The following is a 25,373-nucleotide window of genomic DNA, read 5'->3' as shown; positions in this document are numbered from 1 at the left end:
AGGGAAGGAGCAGGAGATGAATGGGACTGGGAGGGGTGGGAAGCAGAGGGAAGGAGCAAGAGATGGATGGGACTGGGAGGGGTGGGGAGCAGAGGGAAGGAGCAAGAGATGGATGGGACTGGGAGGGGTGGGGAGCAGAGGGAAGCCTACTGGAAAGAAGACACTGAATAAAACAGAAGACACTGGGACCAAAGCGAATAGAAAAACTAAATGATCAGACAACAAAGGTAGATAAAAGTATTTTATTCATAATTTATTAATTGAAATGTGTCAGCTTTTTGAAATGTGCATCTGTGATATTTTGCCTGTAAATTCAATTCCTTCCTCCACATTAGCATATTCATTTGCATATGTATATATGCAAATGAGATGCTAATATGCTCCGCCCATTCTTTGCCCCCCCAAATGAAACAGTCAAACTACACCTATGCAGTTCATGAAGGTTTCTCTTAGCAACCTGGCCAGAATTCAGCACTGATGACAACTTTATACAACCCTTTTTTTTTTGTATTCGCCTCAGCAGTATCAGCCTGTTCGTATATATTAAAGTTATAAGTGTTGAAATTAAAAATTAAAATTCCTTTCATTGGTGAAGCCATAATATTTGGATTACATCTGTCTTTAACCCAAGTCCAAAACTAACTCTCTGTTTTAAAAAAACAAAACCCCCAAAACACTGCTTGATAACATCTGAAGCACTCTCCAGCAGTTACTGTGCCCCACTTAGAACAGTAAATCATGTTAGAGGAAAAGAGAAACCATAACCTTCCTGATCTAACAATTAACACCTTGCACTTGCCAAGGGGTCTGATCATTTGCCATTGGTGGGGGAGGTGACCCACACACTCCGCTTCTCAATCATGGAGGCAGTGCTGACACCTTTCACCCAATAATTGTAATTTTTCCATCACATCTTGTATTTCTGACCTGCCACCTCAACAAATTCTGCTTGAGTGGCAAAATCATTGTGCCATTCTGGCTAGGACTGTGCTAGCATAAAACTATCTGTATCCTTTTATTTCCAGTTAAAATAAAACAAATTTAATGGACATTGGTCCAGACGAGGTTATCTGGTTTATAAGCTGCCCTTCAGTCAAGACACAATCGTGTGCATTCTGTAGCTAAGTAGTGACTCCAATCAAACTGAAATGAGATCCTGTTGAAGTTTAAGGGGTGAAACTTTGCTAAATAATTGGTGATAGAGGAAGATTCATTGATTTAAATTCCAGCAAGGCTGGCTCAGCTTTTTCTCTTTTTGAGGCAGATAAAATAGCTATTTGTAACTGTCTAAGGGGCCCTTTTATAAAGTGGCGGTAAGCTCAGGCTTCCTGAGGTAGTTCACATACAGGGTGTGAAGCCCCGCCCAGCGCATCCCAGGATGCACTGGGCAGGGCTGGGCACTGCCATTTTTGAGGCGGCGCTGATGAAAGAGGAGGGAGGCCACCTCCCTCTTTCAACTGAAGGTAGGGGGGTGGGGAAGGGCCGCTAGACCACCAGTGGGCGGGGGGGATTGACCCGCGGCCCACTGGGCCACCAGGGACATTTGAGGGGATGCTAGGGGGGTTAGGGGGGGCTTGAGACCCACTGGATCTCCAGCCCCATCAAACTTGTCAGGAGGGGGGATTGGGGGACCGGAGGTCCACCGGACCTCTAGCCCCCTCTAGCTGGTGGGGGGAGGGGGCTTCCTCTTCCCTTCTGGAAGAGACCAGAAAGTGTAAAGACTGTGCAGTGCTCTACCTAGCAACTACAGATGTCAGACATAAGGGTAAAGTTTTTTTTAGTAAATAGTACAGCTACATTACCACATGCTAACTGGCTAGCGCAGGAATAACACATGAGCCTGTACCACCTACAAAATGGGTGGTGGAAAGGACCTATGTGGTAATTTTTTTAAATGGCTGCATGCTAATGGCAACATTAACAAATGGCCATTAATAGAAAGAATAGAAAATTGGCTATTTTATGGCTGCAGTAAAAATGGCCTTAGCACATGGGGAAAAACTTGCGTCCACTTTTTGCTGTAGCTTAATAAAAGGGCGCCTAAGTTAAACAGACAAATCAGACCATATAAAACTCAGATTGGTTTCTCTGAGGTGGTTATGCGCTAAATATTGCACTTAACCATATAAGGGATAGCTGGCCGCATATAACTGGATATTCAATGCCGGTACCCAGACATAACTTGACATTGAATATTGAAGCATAAAAAAACACTTACTGCCACCAGCTGAATATTTACATAAATATGTTTTTCACTGGGGTCATTAACTGTCTTTGCAGTGTGGGCTAATGGCTAGCATACTGCCCTCTGGTGCTACACACTGGGGTTTGAGTCCCACTCTAGCTTGAGCATCTACCATATTAACCTTATCTTGAGCAGTGTGTTCAGTTCTGGTCACTGTATCTCAAAAAGGATATAGTGGAATTAGAAAAAGTTTAAAGAAAAGTAACCAGAATGATAAAAGGAATGGAACTCCTTTCATATGAGGAAAGGCTAAAGAGGTTAGGGCTCTTCAGCTTGGAAAAGAGACAGCTGAAGAGGGATATGATTGAGGTTTACAAAATGCTGAGTGGTGTGGAGGTGAATTAATTTTTCACTCATTCAAAAAGTACAAAGACCAGGGGACACTCAATGAAGTTACATGGAAATACTTTTAAAACAAATAGGAGGAATTATTTTTTCACTCAAAGAATAGTTAAGCTCTGGAACTCTTTGCTGGAGGATGCAGTAACAGTGGTTAGCACAGTTTGGACAAGTTCCTGGAGGAAAAGTCTATAGTCTGCTATTGAGAGACATGGGGAAGCCACTGCTTGCCCTGGGATTGGTAGCATGAATATTGCTACTATTTGGGGTTTCTGCAAGGTACTTGTGACCTGGATTGGCCACTGTTGGAAACAGGATACTGGGTTAGATGGACCATTGGTCTGACCTGGTGTGGCTATTCATATGTTGTTTTGACAAATAGGGGTCAACATTCAAAAGAGTTTAACAGGCAGGAGAGGCTTCTGTCCAGTTAAACTCTGCTGAGCTAGCTAGTCCCAGATATTCAGCAGCACTTAACCAGTTAGTGCTGCTGAATACCCCCACTAATCAACCATCCCCTAACTGCCTAGCATAGGCGGTCGGTGGCCCAACTGTTTGGGGAGGCTAAAGGGGCGGGGTTAGGGGTGGGGCCAGGGGTGGGGCTTACATATATAATTGTCTGACAACACAGAAAAAAATAAGTAAAAATAAGTCACAATTAATACCTTTTATTAAATTTAGATATTAAATATGTATCATATATCAAAGAATAAAGTGGTTGCTCAAAGCATGTACTAACCACAATTGCTCAACTGCAAAACACTATGCACAAATTTGTGCAAAAACACACTCATAAACCTTACTGTACCATAACACTGGGCAGACTCTAATAAACCAATATACCACCCATACGGAAAATGCAGACCGTCAACAATATGAAACAAGGGATCATAATATCACAATTCTCATGCAGAGCCACAAAACACCCTTTTTAGGGTGGAAAGTGTTCACAATGAGCTCTTTTTATAAACGACTGTATGTAGATCCTTCAAGAGGTAGTGTGTCATGATTTAGGCTCTAAAACCCTTTCTGATGATTTGGTGCCACCTCAGTAAGGCCAATACACAATTTCTCCACTGGAAAACACTAAACACAAACTTGTGCAAAAACACACTCATAACCTTACCAAACCATAACAGTACTAATTCCAAGGACAGGACGAGCTACAACCTTATGCGTGGAAAGGCAGCATTGTAATTACACCGGGCTCTAAAACACCAGTGCACAACCTAGTGAAACAAAAAAAAAACCAAAAAGGGCTGAAAATACTACACGCTAGCAGAATACTGCACCTTGATCACACATGAAAAACACATGACACAACAGATATGAAGGCAAAAATACTGAACTGGAAAGTTACCTCAAGAAGTCAGACTCAGCACGCAGCAATACTAGAAAAATTGAAACTTACATGCAAAACATCACAAATGCATATTTCCAAAAGCTGACATATTCCAGTTAATCAATTCTGAATAAAATGCTTTTTTCTACCTTTGTTGTCTGATCATTTAGTTTTTCTATTCACTTTGGTCCCAGTGTCTTCTGTTTTACGCAGTGTCTTCTTTTCATTTGATATTTTTTCTCGCACCATGTCCACCATCCTCCTGTGTCCTTATGCATCCTATCTACCATCTGTAGCCCTGTCCCTATCCTTTCTGCACTTTAAACATCTGCCCTCAAATTGTTTCAATCCAGCCCTTAAATTCAGCCATTTTCCCTCCATCCATATCCAGCATTTCTCCTCACTCCCTTCTTTCCCTGGATCCACAATCTCCCTCTTTTTCTCTTTCCCCTCTTGTGTATATCTATCCCTCCCTCTCATCCATCCCCATGTACAACCTCTCTTCCCTCCTTCTTCTCTCCCACTGCCCATATCACTCTCAGTATCTCCTTTCCTTGCACCCTGGGCCCAACATCTATCTCTTTCTTCCTCTTCCCCTTATAGCATCCCTCCCATCTCCATACAGCATCTCTCTCTCTCTGTCTCCCTCCCTCCCACATCCATGTTCCAACATTTCCCCTTTTCTCTTGATGTGCATCTGTCCCTCCGTCCTCCTTCCCATCCAGCATTTCTCCCTCTCTCTCCCTATGCATCTCCCCCCAACATTTCCCACCTCCCTCTCTCACCTCTACCAGCCAGCATGCTGCCTCGGTCCCTGACTCCCTAAAGCATTCTTATCTTCACCCGTACCCGTCGCCGTCAGCGCTGCCTCACTGCCTGCCATTCATTTTCACAGGCAGCTCCGTTCCCGCTCCCCTTTGCCGCGTCCTCCGGCTCTCTCTGATGCACTTCCTGTTTAACAGGAAGTGCATCAGAGAGAGCTGGAGGAGTGGACGTGGCAAAGGGGAGCAGGAACGGAGCTGCCTGTGAAAATGAATGGCAGACAGTGAGGCAGCGCTGACGGGTACGGGTGAAGATAAGAGGCAGGCAAATTGCGAGGGGATGTTGGGTGGGCCCTGGCGGGGGGTTGGGGTAATGCGCGGGGGGGGGGGGGGGGCAAGGAGAGCTGCTGGTGGGGGACTCCCCAACGGGGAGAGCAGGAAGGACGATGGGAGAGCTCCCTGGCTGCTACGGAAGCCCTGCGTTTGTGAGGGCAGCAGCCAGGGGAACGTCAAGATTGGGCTGGGGAGGCTTAGCCTCCCCAAGCCTCTTATACGGGGCGCCTATGCTGCCTAGGTTAGGACGGGGGGTGAAGTAAGGGCAGAGCATCAACTTAGATGGTTAGCAGTGATATTTAGTCCACTAATCGGCTAAGTAACTGCATAAAGTTAGGCCAGCAAAGTGGCTGTCCTAACTTTATGTGACAATTTAACTGGGCACTGGTCTAAATATTGGCTGGTGTCAGGTTAACTTCTGGGTCAGCGAACATACCTGGATAATCAGTGCTGGGAGCCGTTCATACCCCGGTGTTAAATATCCAGGGTTAGTTCAACCTATGGCTGGAAGCAGCTTGCAAGCCGCTTACCACTACAAGCTGAATATTACCCCCTTATTTTTATTAAATCTGGCACTTGCATGTCTAGGTAGTACACATAGGGCCTGATATTCAGATTGCAGGAGGCAGCCTGGCTAGCTTCTGTGGTCAGTGCTGAGCCCAGATATTCAATGCTGGGCTGTTTCCGGTGACTGGTGAATATCTGGTTTATTTTTGGCCAGTTCAAACTTAACCGCCCAAGCCGATATTCAGCACTGGTTATTTGAACCAGCCAGAGATAGGCTTGGTATTCTTGTGGCCAAATATGGCTGCCAAGCATAGCCAGAGATGTGCTGAAAATTGGTGGATAGCCAGTTATATCACACGTTATTACTGGCTAGCCGCTAGCTAAGAATTTTCAGCGGGTCAAAGCCAGTCATGTCATGCTAAAAATTCATGAATAGCTGGTTATGGGGTATTTAACTGGCCAGGTGCCAATCTTGGCCAGTTAAATGCTTTTGAATATCGGGGGGGGGGGGGGGAGGAGGGGGGCAGTACTTACAAATTCAAAACCTCAAGCAAAGCTTCTATTTTTTTAAACATGTTCAATTGTAAAATAAACATTCCCTGCTGGACATGTTGCAAGCTACATGGAGTGGAGGAGTAGCCTAATGGTTAGTGCAGTGGCCTGAGAGCCACGGGAACCAGGTTTGATTCCTACTGCAGCTCCTTGTGACTGGATAAGTCACTTAACCTTCCACTGCCTAAGGTACAAAATAGGTACCTGTATAATGTGTAAACTGGTTTAACTGGCAGTATATCAAATCCCAACCTATTTCCCAGTGTCCTTATAGACAGTAATGTTATAGCAGGGCACCTGGTTTCAGATGTGGGTGCCCGTCAGGCTCATTTTCAAAAGAGATAGATGTCCAAAAAGTGGACGTTTATCTCTCAGAAATGTCCAAATCAGTATTATCAAAACCTCTTTTTGGACGTCTTTCTCTGAAGTCCGTCAGAAGGATGTCCAAATCTCAAGGGGGCATGTCAGGGGTGTGTTTAAGGCGGGACTTGGGTGTTCCATCTTTCAGCAATAATGGAACAAAACAAAGATGTCCAAGACTAAAACTTTGATGTTTTGAGCTAGACCTGTTTTTATTACAAATAGCTGCAGTGGGAATTGAACCCACTTCCCCAGGATCAAAGTTTGCTGCACTAACCACTAGGCTACACCTCTACTCCACACAAAAAGTGCCCCAAATGACCAGATGACCACTGGAGGAATTCGAGGATCACCTTCTCTTATTCCCCCAAATCACAAAACATTTTTCCAAACAGCACTTTCAAAAGGAAAAGAGAGACTTTTTTGTAGAAAATGATCTTCCCTGTTCTGATTTTGGACGTTTTACAAAAAACATCCAAATTCAGACTTAGATGTCATATCCAAAAATGCCCTTTCTGTATTTGGCTTGCCCAAAGTCTCAAGGAGAAACAGTAGGAATTGAACCCATGTTGCCAGGATCAAAGCCCGCTGCACTAACCATTAAGCCACTCCTCTTCTGTTTTGGATGTCTTCATTTGGACGTTTTTTGTTTGAAAATGGACCAAACAAAGGCCGTCCAAATCACAAAGATGTCCAAATCACAGGACGTCCTTGGTATTTTCGAAACGAAAGATGGATGTCCATCTTTTTTCAAAAAATGATCTTCTCCCTGCCTCTGAATCCAAATTCCGACTTACACGTTTCTTTCGAAAATGCCCCTCCATGTGTCTTTCTAAAGTTCTAGTATAAGTGGCAGAAATCACACCTACTTTGAAGGTGTGTACGTTTACACCTGCATGAAAGCAGATAAATTAGAATGCTTTATAATCTTGCCCATGCATCCCTCAACCTTTGCCTCTGTATATGCCTGTTCCAAAAATATGAGCCATTATGTCATCACGCTCACTTTAATGCTAGTCAGTATTTTGTAAGAGGTCATTTTACCTATGTTGATGACCTTATAAAAAGCCCATACTGACCACCAAGGAAAAGCACTGAGGAAAAAAAAAGAAGGAAGGCCAAGTAACATAGGAGGCCCTGATTTAAAAAAAAAAAAAAATACATATGTAATTTGTGTATGCAGAAAAGGAAGCAAAATTTGAAAGGAACAGCATGTTCCTGTCAATCTCATTCATTCTCCTTATACAAACAGACTGCTCTTTTCAAAACAGATTTATCCACCATTTGTTGTTAGGTCTCCCATGCTTTGTCCTCTACTGCTGTTGCCAAATATCCAGCCATCATTTTTTTAAGCTCACACCTTATTCAGTATTAACCTCAAGGTGAGTTACATTTAGGTACAGTAGGTATGTATGTATTTATTCATTCATAAAATCGTATATCCCTCTCATCTAGAAATCTAAGAGGCTAACATCATAACATACACAATCCAGAATTACATAAAACAGTTGCCTTTTCTCAGAGGGCTCACAATCTACATTTATACTTGAGGCAATGGAGGGTTAAGTGACTTACCCAAGGTCATAAGGAACTACTGTGAGAAATACAAGATTTGAACCTGTCTTTTTTGGTTCTCAGCTCACTGCTCTAACCATTAGGCTACTTCTCTATTCTTTAATCTGGTACAGTATCATTTTGCAAGTTGATAAACTATATCACTAGCAATCAACCCCCACCTCTGAAATATTCTCTATAACTTGAAGTCAATATTTTCAGATCCATTTTCCCAGTGATACTTTTTTGGAAGCATGGATCAGAAATTAGTCCCCCCCCCCCCCCCCCCCAAAAAAAAAGAAAGATGTACAATATGTGAACAATCCTATGAACAGAAGAATTTTCACTCTCTTTCCAACTGTATCAAACACCCTGTTACAAAAAAAACAGATGTTCTTTGTGCAAATAAGTCAACATTTGATTTGATTTTTTTTCCTGCTGAATGTAGAGATTTGGGCTAGTGTTTTTTGTTCTCTCTTGGCATGTATCTTCTGGGGAGGTGGGGAAGTTGGTCTTGATAAGCATATAGAAATGAAACAAAACTGTTTCAACACTGTAATTCTTATAGCTTGCAAATTGTTCTCGGATTTGGAGATGCAATCTGGACGTTATTCAGACATGCCTCAGTTTGTTGTTACTTTTCTGTGGTTAATTAATTACCTCTTTCTAACTGTAAATCTGTGCTGTAGGCCCCAGGACCAATAATCATTGAAACTGTGATATGCATGGATTTTCTGTTTTTCTTACATGTAGCATATACACAATAGGCCACATTTTGAATTCAAATCCCAGTGCCATCAATGTTGCCATCCATTTGGGTAGTGGATTGTTTTCTGAATCACATTCCAATAATTTTCGTGATTTATTTTAACAAATGAGAAATCTTTCATCCAAAGTTTGCCCTTAGGCGTGCCCATAGGATTGGATTGGGCTGGTGTTTATCAAGGTTTTGTTTATATACATTGCCTTCCCTGAAGTTTTTATATTTCCTGCAGGGTTGACTTTCAGTTGGAAATGTACTGGGTCAAAGAACTGCCATACTGAGACAGAACAAAAGCCAGTCAAAGCCCCACATCTTTTTTTTTGTTACATTTGTACCCTGTGCTTTCCCACTCATGGCAGGCTCAATGCGGCTTACATGGGGCAATGGAGGGTTAAGTGACTTGCCCAGAGTCACAAGGAGCTGCCTGTGCCGGGAATTGAACTCAGTTGCTCAGGACCAAAGTCCACCACCCTAACCATTAGGCCACTCCTCCACTCTTGTTTCCAACAGTGGATAATCACGAATACATTGTAGGATCCCAAAGAGTAGATCTGTTATTACTTTCAACCAGGGATCAGCAGTAGCTTTCCCCAAGTCTACTTGGCTAATATCAGTTTATTGACCTTTCCTCCAGGAACTTGTCTAAACCCTTTTAAAACCCAGCTATGTTAACTCTTTTACCACATTTTCCGGCACCAAATTCTACAGCATAATTGTGTGATTACTTCTTCCAAATAGTTTTAAAAGTTTTCTAGTCTTTGAAAGGGTAAACAACCATTTCCTATTTTCCTGTCCCATCCCACTCATGATTTTATAGACCACTGTCCTATGTACCCTCAACCATTTCTTTTCCAAGCTGAAGAGGCCTAACTTCTTTAACTTTTCTTCTTAGGAAAACTGTTCTATTCCCTTATCATTTTTGTCACCCTGTTGGCACTGAACGTTTCCCTGCAGGACAATATCCAGCTTATAATTGAAAGACAAAAACGCCTATATTGCGACCTAAATCGGGAGATAGGCGTTTATCTCCCCAAAACGAATAATGCGGTATAATCGAAAGCCGAACTTGGACGTTTTCAACTGCACTCCATCGCGGAAGCGTACAAAGTTGACGGGGGCGTGTCGAAGGCGTGGTGAAGGCGGAACTGGGGCGTGGTTATCGGCTGATCAGAGATGGGCGCCTTTCGCCGATAATGGGAAAAAAATATGCGTTTTTAGCGAGAATTTAGGGCACTTTTCCTGGACCCTGTTTTTCCACGAATAAGGCCCCAAAAAGTGCACTAAATGACCAGATAACCACTGGAGGGAATCGGGGATGACCTCCCCTGACTCCCCCAGTGGTCACAAACCCCCTCCCACCACAAAATATGCCGTTTCACAACTGTTTATTTTCACCCTCAAATGTCATACCCACCTCCCTGGCAGCAGTATGCAGGTCACTGGAGCAGTTATTAGGGGGTGCAGTGGACTTCAAGCAGGTGGACCCAGGCCCATCCCTCCCCTACCTGTTACAATTGTGCTGCTTAATGCTTATTAGTCGTCCAACCCCCAAACCCACTGTACCCACATGTAGGTGCCCCCCTTCATTCCTTAGGGCTATAGTAATGGTGTAGACTTGTGGGCAGTGGGTTTTGAGGGGGATTTGGGGGGCTCAACACAAGGGAAGGGTGCTATGCACCTGGGAGCTCTTTTACCTTTTTTTTTGTTTTTGTAAAAGTGTCCCCTAGGGTGCCCGGTTGGTGTCCTGGCATGTGAAGGGGACCAGTGCACTACGAATCCTGGCCCCTCCCACGAACAAATGCCTTGGATTTATTCGTTTTTGAGCTGGGCGCTTTCATTTTCCATTATCGCTGAAAAACAAAAACGCCCAGCTCACAAATTGTCGAATAAAACATGGACGTCTATTTTTTTTGAAAATACGGTTCGGTCCACCCCTTCATGGACCCGTTCTCAGAGATAAACGCCCATGGAGATAGACGTTTTCGTTCAATTATGCCCCTCCACGTATACTTTTTTGGGGATTGGTGGTATATATTTTTTTTCTATAGGTAAGCAACTGGTTGACCATGGAGTAGCCTAGTAGTTCAAAACCCACTAAAACTCCTTGTCACCTTGGAAAAATCACTTAATCCTCCTTTTCTAATTTATTTCATTGTCTTGGGGTCTATGCCTGCTATCCTATCAAACACTGTCTTTTAACAACTGTAATTGAAATCCATGAGAAATGTATTTTAATTGTATCATGAAAAGACAACGATTTTCTGTGGGTTATATATAGGTGAGCACATGTTTATGCATGTAACTACAATTAGAAAACAACAGCTATGAAAAATGCACATGGTATCTTCTCCCCTTCTGGGAAAGGAATGTTCCCACAAGCAGGGATAAATACCTTTTTCCCCTTCATTTTTGATGGACTCCTACACTAGTTTAGTTTAGAATATTCTTGTAGCCTTTTGAGTGTTAGTCAGCCATGTAGGTCCTCATTAACTATCTTGTACACTGATCAATGGAATGAGATATGAAATCTGGTTTCCTTGACCCTATGAATACTCATATGTTGAGCATGAGGTACCAAGTAGAATGTGCTTCGTGTAAACAATGGGAAAAAATGATTCACATAAAGTTCCAGTTCACCAACTCTGTCGCTTCTTCCACTCTCCTCCCACCACAAATGCTCCCTCTCTCAGAAAATGGGAAGATAACTGTCAGGAACTCACTTGTCTACACTGTTTTATTGTAGCAAATCTGGCAACAGTACTCACTTAGCCTGAATGAATGGTGATATTTGCCATGCCGCAATGAGAGGATGCATTTGCTTGTCAAATGTTGCACTATACCAGCAACCCATGCTATAATAAAGTTATTGACAGGTGCATCATGTCGCGGGAATGTTTCTTTCCACTTTCCTTCTAATGAGATGACTTTGAGTAGTATCAGATGCAGCTGAATTGGTTCTTGAGTATTAATGTACAATTAAAGAGCAATTCAATAAGTGGGTACCCACGTTTACACGCTATTTGATGCGTGTAAATATACAGAATACCAGCACACAATTAAGTGTATACTTATGCACATAGGGGTTCTTTTACTAAGTTGCGGTAATAGGAGGCCTGTGCATGATTTTGATGCTTGCTGGGGCCCCCTTTTACCTTAGCAGGTAAAAGGTTGGCCATTTTTGGAAACGAAATGGCCATGTGGTAAGTGAACCGTTTGCCACATGGCCATTTCAGGAGGAACACTTACCACCACCCATTGAGGTGGCAGTAAGGGCTCCCTTGCTAACCTGGTGGTTACTGGGCAGTGCGCAGTGCTGCCCGATTACCGCTGGGTAAGCACTGGCGCTGAAAAATAGCAAATATTTTTGTAGCACTGGAAATGGTGCATGCTAGGGGTGGGAACTACCACCGGGCTCCTGCGGTAATTTCAGATTGGCATGTAGCAAGCCTGTTGCCACACGCCAACCCTTTAGTAAAAGGGTCCCACAAGTGGCAGCAAATCACCTAAGTCCAATTTTGTAAGGGCATGAAGAAGTGGCAGGAAACAGAGTAGGGGTGGACCAAAGAAGCTCCAGCAGTCAATTATAGAAAAAGCACCTTTTTTTATTGACAAAACACCAACTTAAAAAGTCCCAACACAGGGCTGTGTTTCGGCAGTGAACCGCCTGCTTCAGAGGCCAGAAATGCTCTAAAGAACTAGCAAAACAGAAATAAATACATAAAGACAACATAATCAGAATCATGTGAAATGACCTAAAACAAAGTACAATAAAAATGCTGCTTTAAAAAAAGCAACTGAAATAATAAACCCTAAAGGAGAGAGAATACTATGGACTCTAAAAAAAAAAAAAAAAAGAATCAATCACAGCAACTTGATAGAGACAGAGGGAAAAAGAGGTGTAAAACAATGACAACTCAAAAAATATATTGAAGGACAAAGGGAAAATTCAGTATAGACTGTATCCCACAACCAAGCTTTATAGTCAGTGAGAAACGCCGCCCAATACAGCTTACTTGAACACTCTATGCATCATTAAACTCCCTAAAAATAAAGTTATTAAAGGATAAGTATGATATATTTTTAGGGAGTTTAATGATGTATAGAGCGTTCAAATGAGCTGTACTAGATGTTGTTGAGTGGTCATGGTTTTAGACATTTTTAGTTCCCTCTGTCTCTGTTGAGTTGCTGAGCCATTTAGGCATTTTTTTCTTTGGCATAAAAAAAAGCCAACATACATAGTAACATAGTAGATGACGGCAGAAAAAGACCTGCACAGTCCATCCAGTCTGCCCAACAAGATAAATTCATATGTGCTACTTTTTATTTGTACCTGTCCTCTTCAGGGCACAGACCGTATAAGTCTGCCCAGCACTATCTCCGCCTCCCAACCACCAGCCCCGCCTCCCACCACCGGCTCTGGCACAGACCGTATAAGTCTGCCCAGCACTATCCTCGCCTCCCAACCACTAGCCCCACCTCCCACCACCGGCTCTGCCACCTAAACTCGGCTAAGCTCCCAAGGATACATTCCTTCCGATCAGGATTCCTTTATGTTTATCCCACGCATGTTTGAATTCTGTTACCATTTTCATCTCCACCACCTCCCATGGGAGGGCATTCCAAGTATCCACCACTCTCTCCGTGAAAAAATACTTCCTGACATTTTTCCTGAGTCTGCCCCCTTCAATCTCATTTCATGTCCTCTTGGTCTACCGCCTTCACATCTCCGGAAAAGATTCGTTTGCGGATTAATACCTTTCAAATATTTGAACGTCTGTATCATATCACCCCTGTTTCTCCTTTCCTCCAGAGTATACATGTTCAGGTCCGCAAGTCTCCCCTCATACATCTTGTAATGCAAATCCCATACCATTCTCGTAGCTTTCCTTTGCACCGCTTCAATTCTTTTTACATCCTTCGCAAGATACGGCTTCCAAAACTGAACACAATACTCCAGGTGGGGCCTCACCAATGACTTGTACAGGGGCATCAACACCTCCTTTCTTCTGCTGGTCACACCTCTCTCTATACAGCCTAGCAACCTTCTCGCTACGGCCACCGCCTTGTCACACTGTTTCGTTGCCTTCAGATCCTCAGATACTATCACCCCAAGATCCCTCTCCCCATCCGTACCTATCAGACTCTCACCGCTTAACACATACGTCTCCCGTGGATTTCTCTTCCCTAAGTGCATCATAAAGGCAGACAAAGACTTCTGGAACTTCTTTGGTCCACCCCTACTCTACTTTCTTGGTATTTTTAGCATAGGGGGTTTTTCTTCTTTCCTTTTGGTTGGCATCTGATGCATAAGTGGCAGAGCATAAAATTGCAAGGGGGCATTCACAAAGGCTGGATCATGGGAGGGGCAGGGCAGAATACAGTAAGTTACATGCACCTTTGTAGCATTTAGGTGCTCATAGTTACAGCAAGTCTATGGCTGGTATAACTGCAGACACCTAGATTTTAGGCACGCCAAAGCCAGGTTACACTAGAATTCTATAATGTAAATAGCTGAAATATGACACATTTCACTACATTTTACAATCATAAACGGACTGTGTTTATGACCTTGAGCTCTTCTACACTCTTAAAAATAATCTGATGGTACAATTAACTAGAATATGATTTTCCTAGCAGCTATGAGTAGAGTTCTGGGCTGAATGCATTTGATCTAATGAATAAGCTTTATATTGTTAAGAGAAAAGGCAATGAAATTATGCTATGCTCACTGGTTGTCTTTGTGTGGAAAGTACTGTAATATACCTTAATACAGAATATGAATACGCTGGTCTACAAATCTGTTTTCTTTCTCCACCATTCTTAACTTTTGGTAAATACCAGCCTTTCAAGATCTACAGTAAAGGGATGGGATGAGTGATTGATTTGATGGGGCCTGAGTGATGTAGGTGAGCACAAGGCAGGATTGACTCCATCTCCATTGGCCTGTGCTGCTGTCATTGACTTGGTGGTCATGACTCTAGAGCAGGGATTTTCAACCCACTCCTAGGGACACATCTAGCCAGTCAGGTTTTCAGGATACCCACAATGAATATGCATGAGATAGATTTACATACAATGGAGGCAGTGCATGCAAACCTATCTCATGCATTTCATTGTGGGTATCCTGAAAACCTGACTGGCTAGGTGTGTCCCGAAGATTGGGTTGAGAACCCCTGTTCTAGAGTTTGTTCTTACACTTACTAATTGATATCATTGAGGGGGTCTTTTATGAAGCGGCGGTAAGCCCAATGCAGCCTTACCGCTCACTAATCCAGAACTACTGCCAGGCTATCGCTGAAGCCCAGCGGTAGTTCCCACTCCCAGTGCATGCCACTTCTGGTGCTACAAAAATATTGACATTTTTGTAGTGATGGTGTTTACCTGTCGGTAATTGGGCAGTGCTGCATGCTGCCCGGTTACCGCTGGGTTAGCGCGGGAGAGGTGGCGGTAAGTGCTTCCCCCCAAATGGCGGTAAAAGGAGTCTCAGCGCATGTCATAAACACGCACTGATGCCAGTGCAGGCCCCCTATTACCAGAGTTTGTTAAAAGGACCCCTCAGGTTGCTAATAGGTGTAAGAACTCAGAGAATTTGGGTTTTTTTTGCAACTTCTAGAACTTTTCAAAATTTCTTGAGTTTTCTTGAAACATTTAGCAGAAAGCATGAGCTTTGAAATGACGCTGCTGGAGGGTGCAGAAAGCAGCCGCGCACCTGTCGGCTTCGCTGGTTCCCTGCTCCCCCTGCCCCGGAACAGGTTACTTCCTGTTCCGGGGCAGAGGGAGCAGGGAGCCAGTGGAGCCAACAGGCGCACGGCTGCTCTCTGCACCCTTCAGCAGCCAAGAATGCACCCCGGGGGGGGGGGGGGGGGCTTGATGCGCCGGGGAGGGGAGTGTCATTGCAGCGGGGGGGGGGGGGGGGGTGCGCAGTGGCGATCCGCCACAGGTGGCAGCCGACCTAGGATCGCCACTGGGTACAGTTTAAAATAAAACTTACAATTTTGTTAACAGCAAAACAATAGTAAAACTGGCCAAATATGAACATGAATACTATAAATGAGGTAAACTTGAGAACAGCAAATTAAAACCTAATAAGAGGACTACCATGAAACAGTATCAAAAATATACAGATTGTCAGCATAATACTAATGAAACATCTATTAAGCACACATTAGAACATTCAAATAACATAGATTTGATGCTAATGCTTTTCTACAACACAGTTTACCATGTAGTTGAGGGTCCAAATGCAGATGTATAGATGGGGACAAGATGGGTGGTACAAAGTCAGTTGGGATAAATAGGTGGCTAAACTCTAGGCAAGTTCTTTGTATAGTTAATCAAGATATAAGGAACTGGTCTAAGTTACAGTGTGTGTATCAAACTAGTTCAGGTGCAGAGTGGTGTACAGTCAGTCACCCTATCTATTAAAAGCTTGTGCTGCTCTTTACCCTATATGCTCCACACTCATGACAAGCGATCAAGAGATTCAGGGCCTGATATTCATCACTATTTAATCGTCCAGGAACGACTCCTAGCTGGTTAAATAGCACTTAGCTGGCTGACTGTTAATATTCAGCGCAAAAAATAGCTGGTTATCTCCAATGAATATTAGCGCTTAGGGCCAGATTCTGTACATGGCGCCTAAAAAGATCCATGCAGAACTAAGCGTATTCTATAAGATTTAGGCATGGTTTATAGAATATGCTTAGTCGATACTGTAGTTCTTAAATCTATGCACGCCCATTTACGCCAATAAAAACTTGGTGTAAATCTGCGCCCATTGATTTAGGCGCACTGACCCGTATCCTGTAGTTACATGCGGAAATTTTGGATCACCCATGAAATGTCTATAAACACGCCCATAAACATTCTCCTTTAAACTATACGCATTTATTTTGAACTGTGCACTTTACAATTTAGGCGCAGTTCTTTCTAGAATACGTTTAGCGATTTCTGCTCATAAATTGTGATAATTGTTAATTAGTGCTTAGTATTGCTTGTTAAGTACTATTAAAAATGCTGATTGGCTTGTTACTCCAATCAAGTTATGCATGTATTCCGTGTAGAAATCTGGGCGCCATATATAGAATCTGCTCCTTAGTGGCTAGCCACTAACCAGCTAGCCAGTGGTAAAATCAGTATAATCGAAAGCTGCTTTTTTTTACAGCATCGCCGCTTTCCTGTCGCCTCGCCGGCGAAAGTTCAAAGGGGCGTGTAGGCGGCGAAGTGAAGGCGGGACATGGGCGAGTATGGGCGTGGCTACCAGATAGCCAGCTTTCGCCGATAATGGAAAAAAAATACGGCGTTAAGCAGTATTTCGCTGGGTTTACTTGGTACATATAAAGAAAAAGAATGAGAGAGGCAAGAAGGGAGGAAAAGAGAATGAAAAAAAATAGGAGAAGAGAATAGAATGGGAAAGGAAAGAAAAAAAAAGAAAAGGAGAGGGGGAGAAGAAAGGGAAGGTTAAAAGAAAGGGAGCGGAGGAAAGGTGGGGGTGAGCAGAAAGAGAAATCAAAGGGGAAGAGAGAATAAAGAATAGAGAGTACAGTTGTACTACATAAACCAGAAAAAAAGAAAAGCAGGTTTCAAATCAAAGATCACAAGCAGCTTTGTCAGCTTTTATCAGAAGGTGGTGGGAGGCTGATGAAAAAGCTCAGAAAGTTGTGAAAAGAATTTTTGCAGCTGCTAAATGTTAAAAAGAACAATAGAGTATTATTTATTTCACTACCAGGATTCACAGTGCTCAGTTCTCTTTCACATGATACTGTGTGTGTGTTTTTATGAAAACAATTAGTTCCTGCTAGAAACAACCCGAGAACAAAACAAATCACAACATTTGAAAAAGAAAAACCTTAAATGGAATATTTTCCTAGAAGTTTTTCTTTGATTAAGTTCACTCTTCACTGGATTTGCTGTTATCTGTTCATCAAATTTAAATGTCGCTCTAGTACACCATGTTTGCTCATTTCAACCATCAGAAATTGCCTGGTGTTTACTTTGGGCATATTGTTTCCAGAATTGCCCCTGAAGCATTCCTTTACGAAAAGGAATATTATATATTGGTTTTACTCCAGAAACTATATATTATACAGTATATTATCAGCTTATTTATTTTATGATGAACTTGTTTTGAATAAAGTAGTGTGGTTGCGGGTTTAGACTTGTTTCTTGACCTTTAGGGGCTCATTTTTATAAAGTGTTTTCCACTTGGAAAATGGCTCTTATAAATTGCACAGCTGAGATGCACACTGACAAGATGGTGAGTAGTTTAGGTGCAGTTACAATGTACATAGGATAAACGCAAAGGATTCATATATGGAAAGAGAATGGACTCAAAACAAAACTTAATGGTGCTTAGACAACAACTCCAGTAGTTGGGAAGTAAGGCCAGTGCTGTTCAAACGTCTACGTTTTCCCCTGGATTCTATATATGATACCTGAAATCTGCATGGAAACTGAAGCATATTCTATAACAATACTAATAACTTAATTGGTTAACTAGCTACTGAGCACTGTTAACTGGATGTTAACAAGCAATTGGCATTAATTGAGATTTACGCGCACAACTTGCTAAGTGTATTCTGTAACATAGTTACAGGGCATGGGTTTTTCTAAAATCTAGGCACATTATTATAGAATACACCTTATCTGCGTCTAATTTAGGCATCGGGATTTCCACCAATTAAAACATGGCCTAATTGGATGTGACCACATTTAGTCATGTGGCAGGCCGTTTAGTGTATTCCATATACCACGTGGAAATTGAAGTCTATTCTATAAAATTTAGGCATACTATAGAGAATATGCCTAGGCGTAATTCTTTTCCGTGCAGATATTTTGGGCACCATATACAGAATCTAGCACTTTTTGTTTTGAAAATGGCAAAGAAGCAAATTTATTCAGCACAAAATCTTAAATGTAAGAGCCTGACATGGCTGTGTTTCACTCTCCTAGAGGGCTGCATCAGGGGCTTGATATACCATAAAATCTAAAAGCTATATAAATAATACATAGACCACATAATATAAACATATATAATAATAAACCACCATATAAAACATCAATAGATACATTTTAAAAAGCAATTAATACGTACCCCAGTGGCTTATTCTATATACCACGCAGAAATTTATTCTTCAGAGCAGCTGTAATTTTGTGCGAGAGGATTTGCGTGCTACTGGGACTGGTTCTAGGTGCCTATTTTATAAAAGGGCATTTTCAAAAGGACATCCAAGTCAGAATAGAAACGTCTAGCTTCTTACGCTCAAAACGGATGTCCATCTCTCATGTATTTTCAACAGGAAATGTGTCAGCATTTCCTTTTCAACCCCCCCCCCCCCCCCCCATAAGATTGACCTCCGTGTGCTGAGGACGTCTGTGATGAACAGCCATTTTAAACTGGAATGTCCAACATATGAAAGCAAGGACAAGAACATCTGTCTGGTAGCATTCTTAGAAGAATAGCCACACAGGTGTTCTTGCAGAGCAGAGAGGCAGCCTAACGGTTAGTGCGGTGGACTGTAAACCACGGGACCCGGATTCAAGTACCATTTTAATTCCTTTATGTTGTAATTGTGAGCCCTCCAGGAACAGAAAAATACCTAGCACGTGAATGTACACCACTTCAATAGCCTTCAGGCTTTCAGGTGGCTTATATATTTAGGCACAGTAGGTATCTTTCTGTTCCTGGAGGGCACACAATTAAAAAAAAATAATAAAAGTGTTAAAGTGGAATTTGAACCCAGGTCCCATGGTTTACAGTCTGTCACACTAACCACTAAGCCTCTCCTCAGATCTGCATGCTACTCTGTTCAGAATAGCCATAATAACTGAAGCCTGGTATTCCTTTCCAGTTTCACTTTCAGGGGAGAATGAGGAGGACAGCAACTTCTGGGGAATTAAGGAGGTGTCATGCCTTAATTCCTCCAGTGGTCAGCTGCTTAATCAGAGCATCTTTTTGTACCCTAGATGTGATTGAAACGGATCTATCTAAGGATGTTCTTCTTTTTAGACTTGGACGTTTCTTCCCAAATGGTTATCACTGTTGGCTGTCCTAATTTTGGACCCTCCCAAAACAAGCCCAGAACATACCCCCTTGCTGTTTGGATATACTACAGTGTTGGTCCATTTTCTGCCTTTGCAAAATCAGGATTTGGATATTTCAAGAACATGGACATTCATTCGGGCATTTTGAGACATCCATATGCTTAAAAAATAAACTCCATAGGCACCTATGTTACCGTTATAAAACAAGTGAATTTTTGAAGATTCTTCTTCAACTCTCTTCTGTAAAATTGCCCCTCACATGTCTACATATAAGTAGACTAGCATGACAATTCCACAGTTTTAATCAAGATGGTTGCGTCTTCATTCATCTATTTAAAGAAGCATATGAATACTCACCAAAGAGCTCATTTTGCACAGACTGATACAGGGAGAATAGCTCTCAGAAGGTTGTCAAAAATGCTTTAAGTTAGGCCACGAGAAATGCATTGCTTATAGCTGGTTTGAAGATCTCTGCTTCTGAGGCACATGTAATGCACAGTCCCAATCACTTACAGTACATACGGTTCAGAAAACTTTCTGTCCGATAAGTCTAATACTTCAGTAGTCCAGATGGAAGCACTATTCCCCAGATTCTAAATTTGGGCACAGTACCGAAATGACCACTAACAACCAATTATTGATGTTAATTAGCACCAATTAGGATTTGCATGCACATCTGGCTGTGTGCTGTTCTATAACATGCAACTTGAAAGTGGGCGTGGCCATGGTCATGGGAGAGGCATGGGTATCTCAGGGGTGTTCCAAGAAGTTACGTGCATTGTTACAGAATCATTGGTCAGCACATTCATCTTGGGCTCCAGCATTTACATTAGCTTACAGCAGGCGTAACTCTGGAATCCAAAGCTATGGCTCAGAAATCAGGTCTAAGCGTGATTCTATAAGATGTGTGTGCATTTTATCGGATTGCGCTTAGCGCCAATGTTTTCCTGCACCCATTTGTGAGCACTATTTATAGAATCTGGCCGTATACGCATAAGATAATAATTCAGAATACATTGGTGGCAATTCAATGAAATAGTACTAATATGTAGGCATGCTTAGCTCTAATTCTGTAATGGCTTAAGGGTGCACCTAAGCTGTTATAGACAGGGGCAGTCCAAAGCAATCTGCTGCCCGAAGCAGGAATGAGATGCTGCCTCCACTTGCCTGTGCCTATACCTGGATTCCCATAGGCTGCCTTCCCATGGTGCTGCCGGCACCAGCCTCTTCGCTCTACTGCATCCTGCCTCTGAGGAAACAGGAAGTTACATCAAGAGGCGGGCTGCGGTAGGGAGAAGGTGCCAGTGCAGGCAGCAGGGCAGTCTATGGGCATTGCTGCCGCTGCCACTGCTGCCTTTTGGAAAAGAAAAAAAAATAAGGTAAACGTGGGGAAGAGGGTTGAGGAGGGAAAGGGAGAGTGCCACCTCAGGTGGCCTAATGGTTATAGAATACACACATTGGCATGCCAAAAATTAAATGTGCCCAGTTAAGCCAGGTCAATGGCTGGTGTAAGTGGATGTGCGTAAATGTGCTATGCAACAGATCCAACTGACACAATTTTATAAGTTGTATGTGTTGCTAAGCAACATGCCCTTGACATACCCATGTTCTATCCATGTGTATGCCCCTGTACAGTTGCACCAAAGGCTATGCCTGCTACCAGTGTTAAATCTGGATATTCAATGCTGGGCTATTTCCGGCGACTGGCATTGACTATCCAGGGTTTTTTTGGTTGCCAAACCTTTAACTGGTTAAGCTGATATTCAGCGGCTGACTGGTTAAGATATAGTGGTTAAAGATAGGGCTGCCATTTATGTGGTCTCATATAGCTGCCAATCTTATCTGGTCTGGCGCTGAATATCCACACCTAACTAGGTAAGTCGTGCAAAAAAGCTGGTATAGTGGTAGCTGCTAACTGCAAATATTTACTGTGAAATAGTCGGTTATCTCCTGCTGGATATTCACGGTTAGCTATAAAAACATTATACAACTGGACAGCAGCCTTTTCTGACTGGTTAAATAGTGCTGAATGTCGGAGGGACTGTTTATAGAATCTAGCACTTATGCACATAAATGCCAGTTATACTCATAAGTGCTACAATTCTATAACCTAGATGCACTATTGGGGCCTAACTTAAGATGACCGCTTATAGAATTGCCTTTATTATGTGAAGTTCAGTAATGTCTTTGCTCATTTCAAGAAAACCCACACAGGTGGAAAGAACACCAAGGTCCCACGGCATTGGTAGGTCCTACAGGCATTGATAAGCAGCACAAGTTTCAGAGACTTTTATCTGATCCACAAACGGTGTTTTCTAAGACCCTTATTGTAGCACTCTAGCCTTTGAAGACAGGCTTTAGTGTGATTTTCACCATTGTGACTCTCAATCTATATCAATCAGAGACTCCTGAGGCAGGCATGTCTGTGCCGAAACATGGTACAGTGTCGAGTCATCATTAAGAGCCATTAATAAAAGTCAAAACTTCATATCGAGCATCCCTAGTCTGTTTCTGAAGAGTTTGCTCGTTTGAAGAAATTTCCCACATCTACAAATGGCATTCCAATCACAACCTCCTTTCTGTGGACTGTTTAATTTTGTATTGGTAAAATGACTTGGGCAATCCCTCATCAGATGTTGATCTGTTTTTCATTCTGTTCTAGGTAGGTGACCAAATGATCTTGCTGCATAATTGTTGGAGTGAGCTCCTGGTATTTGATCACATCTTTAGACAGCTGCAGCACGGGAAGGAAAACAGCATACTTCTCGTTACAGGGCAAGAGGTAACAGCCTTATTTTCAAATTAGACAATCTCCATTTTGTTTAGTGAAATCTTTGCCCTAGGCTTTGCCCATAAAGAAGGCAGTAGGAGAACTCAACATGGATAGAAGTACCTTCTTTGAAGGACCATTGTCTCCTCCCAATCAAGTTTGATGTGCTTTAAAGCTTTCTTCTATTTCCAGATTCACTTAAAAATTCTAGGATGGAAAAATAGTGTAGGTATTTGGCACATTAAAATAAGAACTGAAACCATAAGAGCCATTTCTGTGAATGCATTGGGTGCTGAGCACCCCAAGATTGAGCAAGCTCCTTCATTTTTGTTTAGGGAGCAGTAGTGTGTATTCTGTGTGGCACCCCCAATCATTTTGAAATGTTGGCACAGATGACTGAAACTAGGTTTCATCTAGATGTTGACAATGATCACACACACACACACACACACACACACACACACACACACACACACAAACACAAACACAAACAAACAGAAACAAGACCTGTTGATTCCCATGTTCTGTCTACCCTTGTTTGTAAGAATCTTTGCCCAGATTAATACCTTTTATTGAATCAATTAAAATTTTGTCCATAAATGCATACTGAACATGAACTTTTGAGACCACCATGATGTCTTTTTCACTGTTTACATGGGGAAAATATTTGATACAGTAGGTCCACAGGATAAAAGGTGAGAAAGCAGAACATGGCTAACAAGTCAAACATTGTGTTTTGTCAAACAGGATTGCTTGGCCATTTCTTCAGAGGTCCTTTTACTAAAGGGTTGGTGTTGCCACACACAAATCTAGAACTATCGCCGGGCTACCGCAGGAGTCCGGCAGTAGTTCCCACCCCCAGCATGCACCATTTCCGGCGCTAGAGTAATTTTTTAGATTCTTGTAGTGCTGGAACTTAACCAGCAGTAATCTGGCAGTGCCGGGTTAGCGCGGGAGCCCTTACTGCCATCAAGGGCTCCCCACCGAAACGACTGTGCGGTAAGTGGTTCACTTACCGCACGGCCATTTCTTTTCCCCAAAAATGGCCAGCTCTTTACTCGCTGCGGTAAAAGGGGGAATCAGCGCACATCAAAACCATGCTGAACCTGCAGAGTCTGACCACTAGATGTCGCTGTTGTGTACTGGTTGAGACTGTCTCTCCTTTGGAGCTTTTCCAGTGTCAGGAGCAGAATCCATGTTAAGGAATCAAACTCAGGTCTCCTACTTGGTTCCATGCCAACTTCTAGAGCACTGTTTAAGAAGGACAGTCTGCAATGTGATTTGTGCTCACTGTTCTGCTGGAACCTCTTGCATGAAACAAAACTGACCCAAGCAGATGCTATTTGTTTTGTTTTTGGGTTTCAGAATTGTTGATGTATAAAGAGGGAGCAACAGTGATCTGTAGATAGATACAATGTGTCCATAAAGCATAGACTTTCAGCAGCAGTGACAGGATAATTTCTGATTCCTGAGCTATTTTTCATATCTGTATTTACAAAAACGGATGAGAGAATATGGAAACAAATGGCTGCAGTGGGAACAGACCATAGATTCGTTAGAATTGGCTCTGTCATTTGCAAATAATGTCTGTAAAAAACGGCGTACCAAGGGCGGGGCGGTGGGGGTGGTCCACCCCGGGTGCATGCCGCTGGAGGGGTGCAAAGAGCAGCTGTGCGCCTGTTGGCTCCGCTGGTTCCCTGCTCCCTCTGCCCTAGAACAGGTTACTTCCTGTTCTGGGGCAGAGGAAGCAGGGAGCCAGCAGAGCCGAGAGCCGTGTGGCTGCTCCCAGCAGCTAAGAATGCACCCGGGGAGGGGGGGGGGTGTCATTGTGCTGGGGGGGGGGGGGGGGGGTGCGCATCGGTGATCCGCCCCGGGTGGCAGCCAACCTAGGATCTGTCTGTAGGTGCCATATAAACTTTTTTCCAGTGAGGTTTAGTATCAATAAGCAGGATATGTTAAGGTATAGACTGAATGCCTACAGCCCAGCTATTTAGGGGACTCTGTCAGATATGAATAGATGACTGACTGCCCATGCCCCTGATTTTTTTTCTGGACTGTGCAGATTTTTGCTTTAAAGTGTGGAAGCCAAAAAGAAGGCTAAGAAATCTTAAAAGCATCCAGCTATCTTCAGCTTTCCAACCCTCCCCTGTGTGGGTGAGTCAGTCCTCCTGTCCAACCCTCAGTGTGTCACTAGCAGCTACAGCAAGTCCAATAGCTGCTATCAGCACAACAATGCAACCCTGCATCTCCATTGTTTGGCTCTGCCTTTCCAGTGCATATGCATGTACCACAGCAGGCCACTCAGGAGCTATCCTCATGTTGCTGACATTAACCTGCCATCCTGAGCCTGAAAAATGAGGGGAGGTTGTCCCCGCTCCTGCCTCAGCTAAGTGCTGCTAGAGCAGCTCATCTCACTACACTGGCCCTGGTTCTTATCTGCTGTTTGCATCACTTTGTACCGGTGGTATAGCCATGGGAGGGGGGGCTTGGGGGTCTGGCCCGGTGGCCCCCCACCTTAGGCTCAGGCCCCCTCCAAAATAGCAGCTCCTTCCCTTACCCCACTGTGCAGGTCTGGCATTGATCTCTGCAGCTGCTTGCTCCTGCTTGCTCTTCCTGCCACACCCCGTGTGGATCCAGCATCTCTTTCTGCTCCACCCGTCTCTGCAGCTGGTCCTCCAGTCACAGTGTGTGACCTGCAGAGGTATGGAAACAAACTATGTATAGCCAGTCCTGCCAGGGCCTTTCCTCTGTCACATCCACCCACAGGAAGTTACATCACAAGAGGGGGACATGACTAAAGAAAG

At 43.2% G+C, this 25,373-nt stretch overlaps 1 protein-coding gene across 3 annotated transcripts in view; it reads left to right on the top strand.

The window, feature by feature from the left end:
- The window catches only part of NR5A1 (nuclear receptor subfamily 5 group A member 1), a 190,610-nt gene that overhangs the window by 118,644 nt on the left and 46,593 nt on the right, over positions 1 to 25,373 (top strand). For all 3 annotated transcript variants that reach the window (XM_030207821.1, XM_030207819.1, XM_030207820.1), the window contains exon 5: positions 22,462 to 22,581. In XM_030207821.1, the coding sequence (XP_030063681.1) occupies positions 22,462 to 22,581 (120 nt within the window). The remainder of the gene's footprint in view (positions 1 to 22,461; positions 22,582 to 25,373) is intronic.

Source organism: Microcaecilia unicolor, chromosome 6 (assembly GCF_901765095.1).
Source record: "Microcaecilia unicolor chromosome 6, aMicUni1.1, whole genome shotgun sequence".
Lineage (NCBI taxonomy): Eukaryota > Metazoa > Chordata > Amphibia > Gymnophiona > Siphonopidae > Microcaecilia > Microcaecilia unicolor.
The sequence above is the reverse complement of the archived record's forward strand: the minus strand, read 5'-3'. Positions and strand labels throughout refer to the sequence as shown.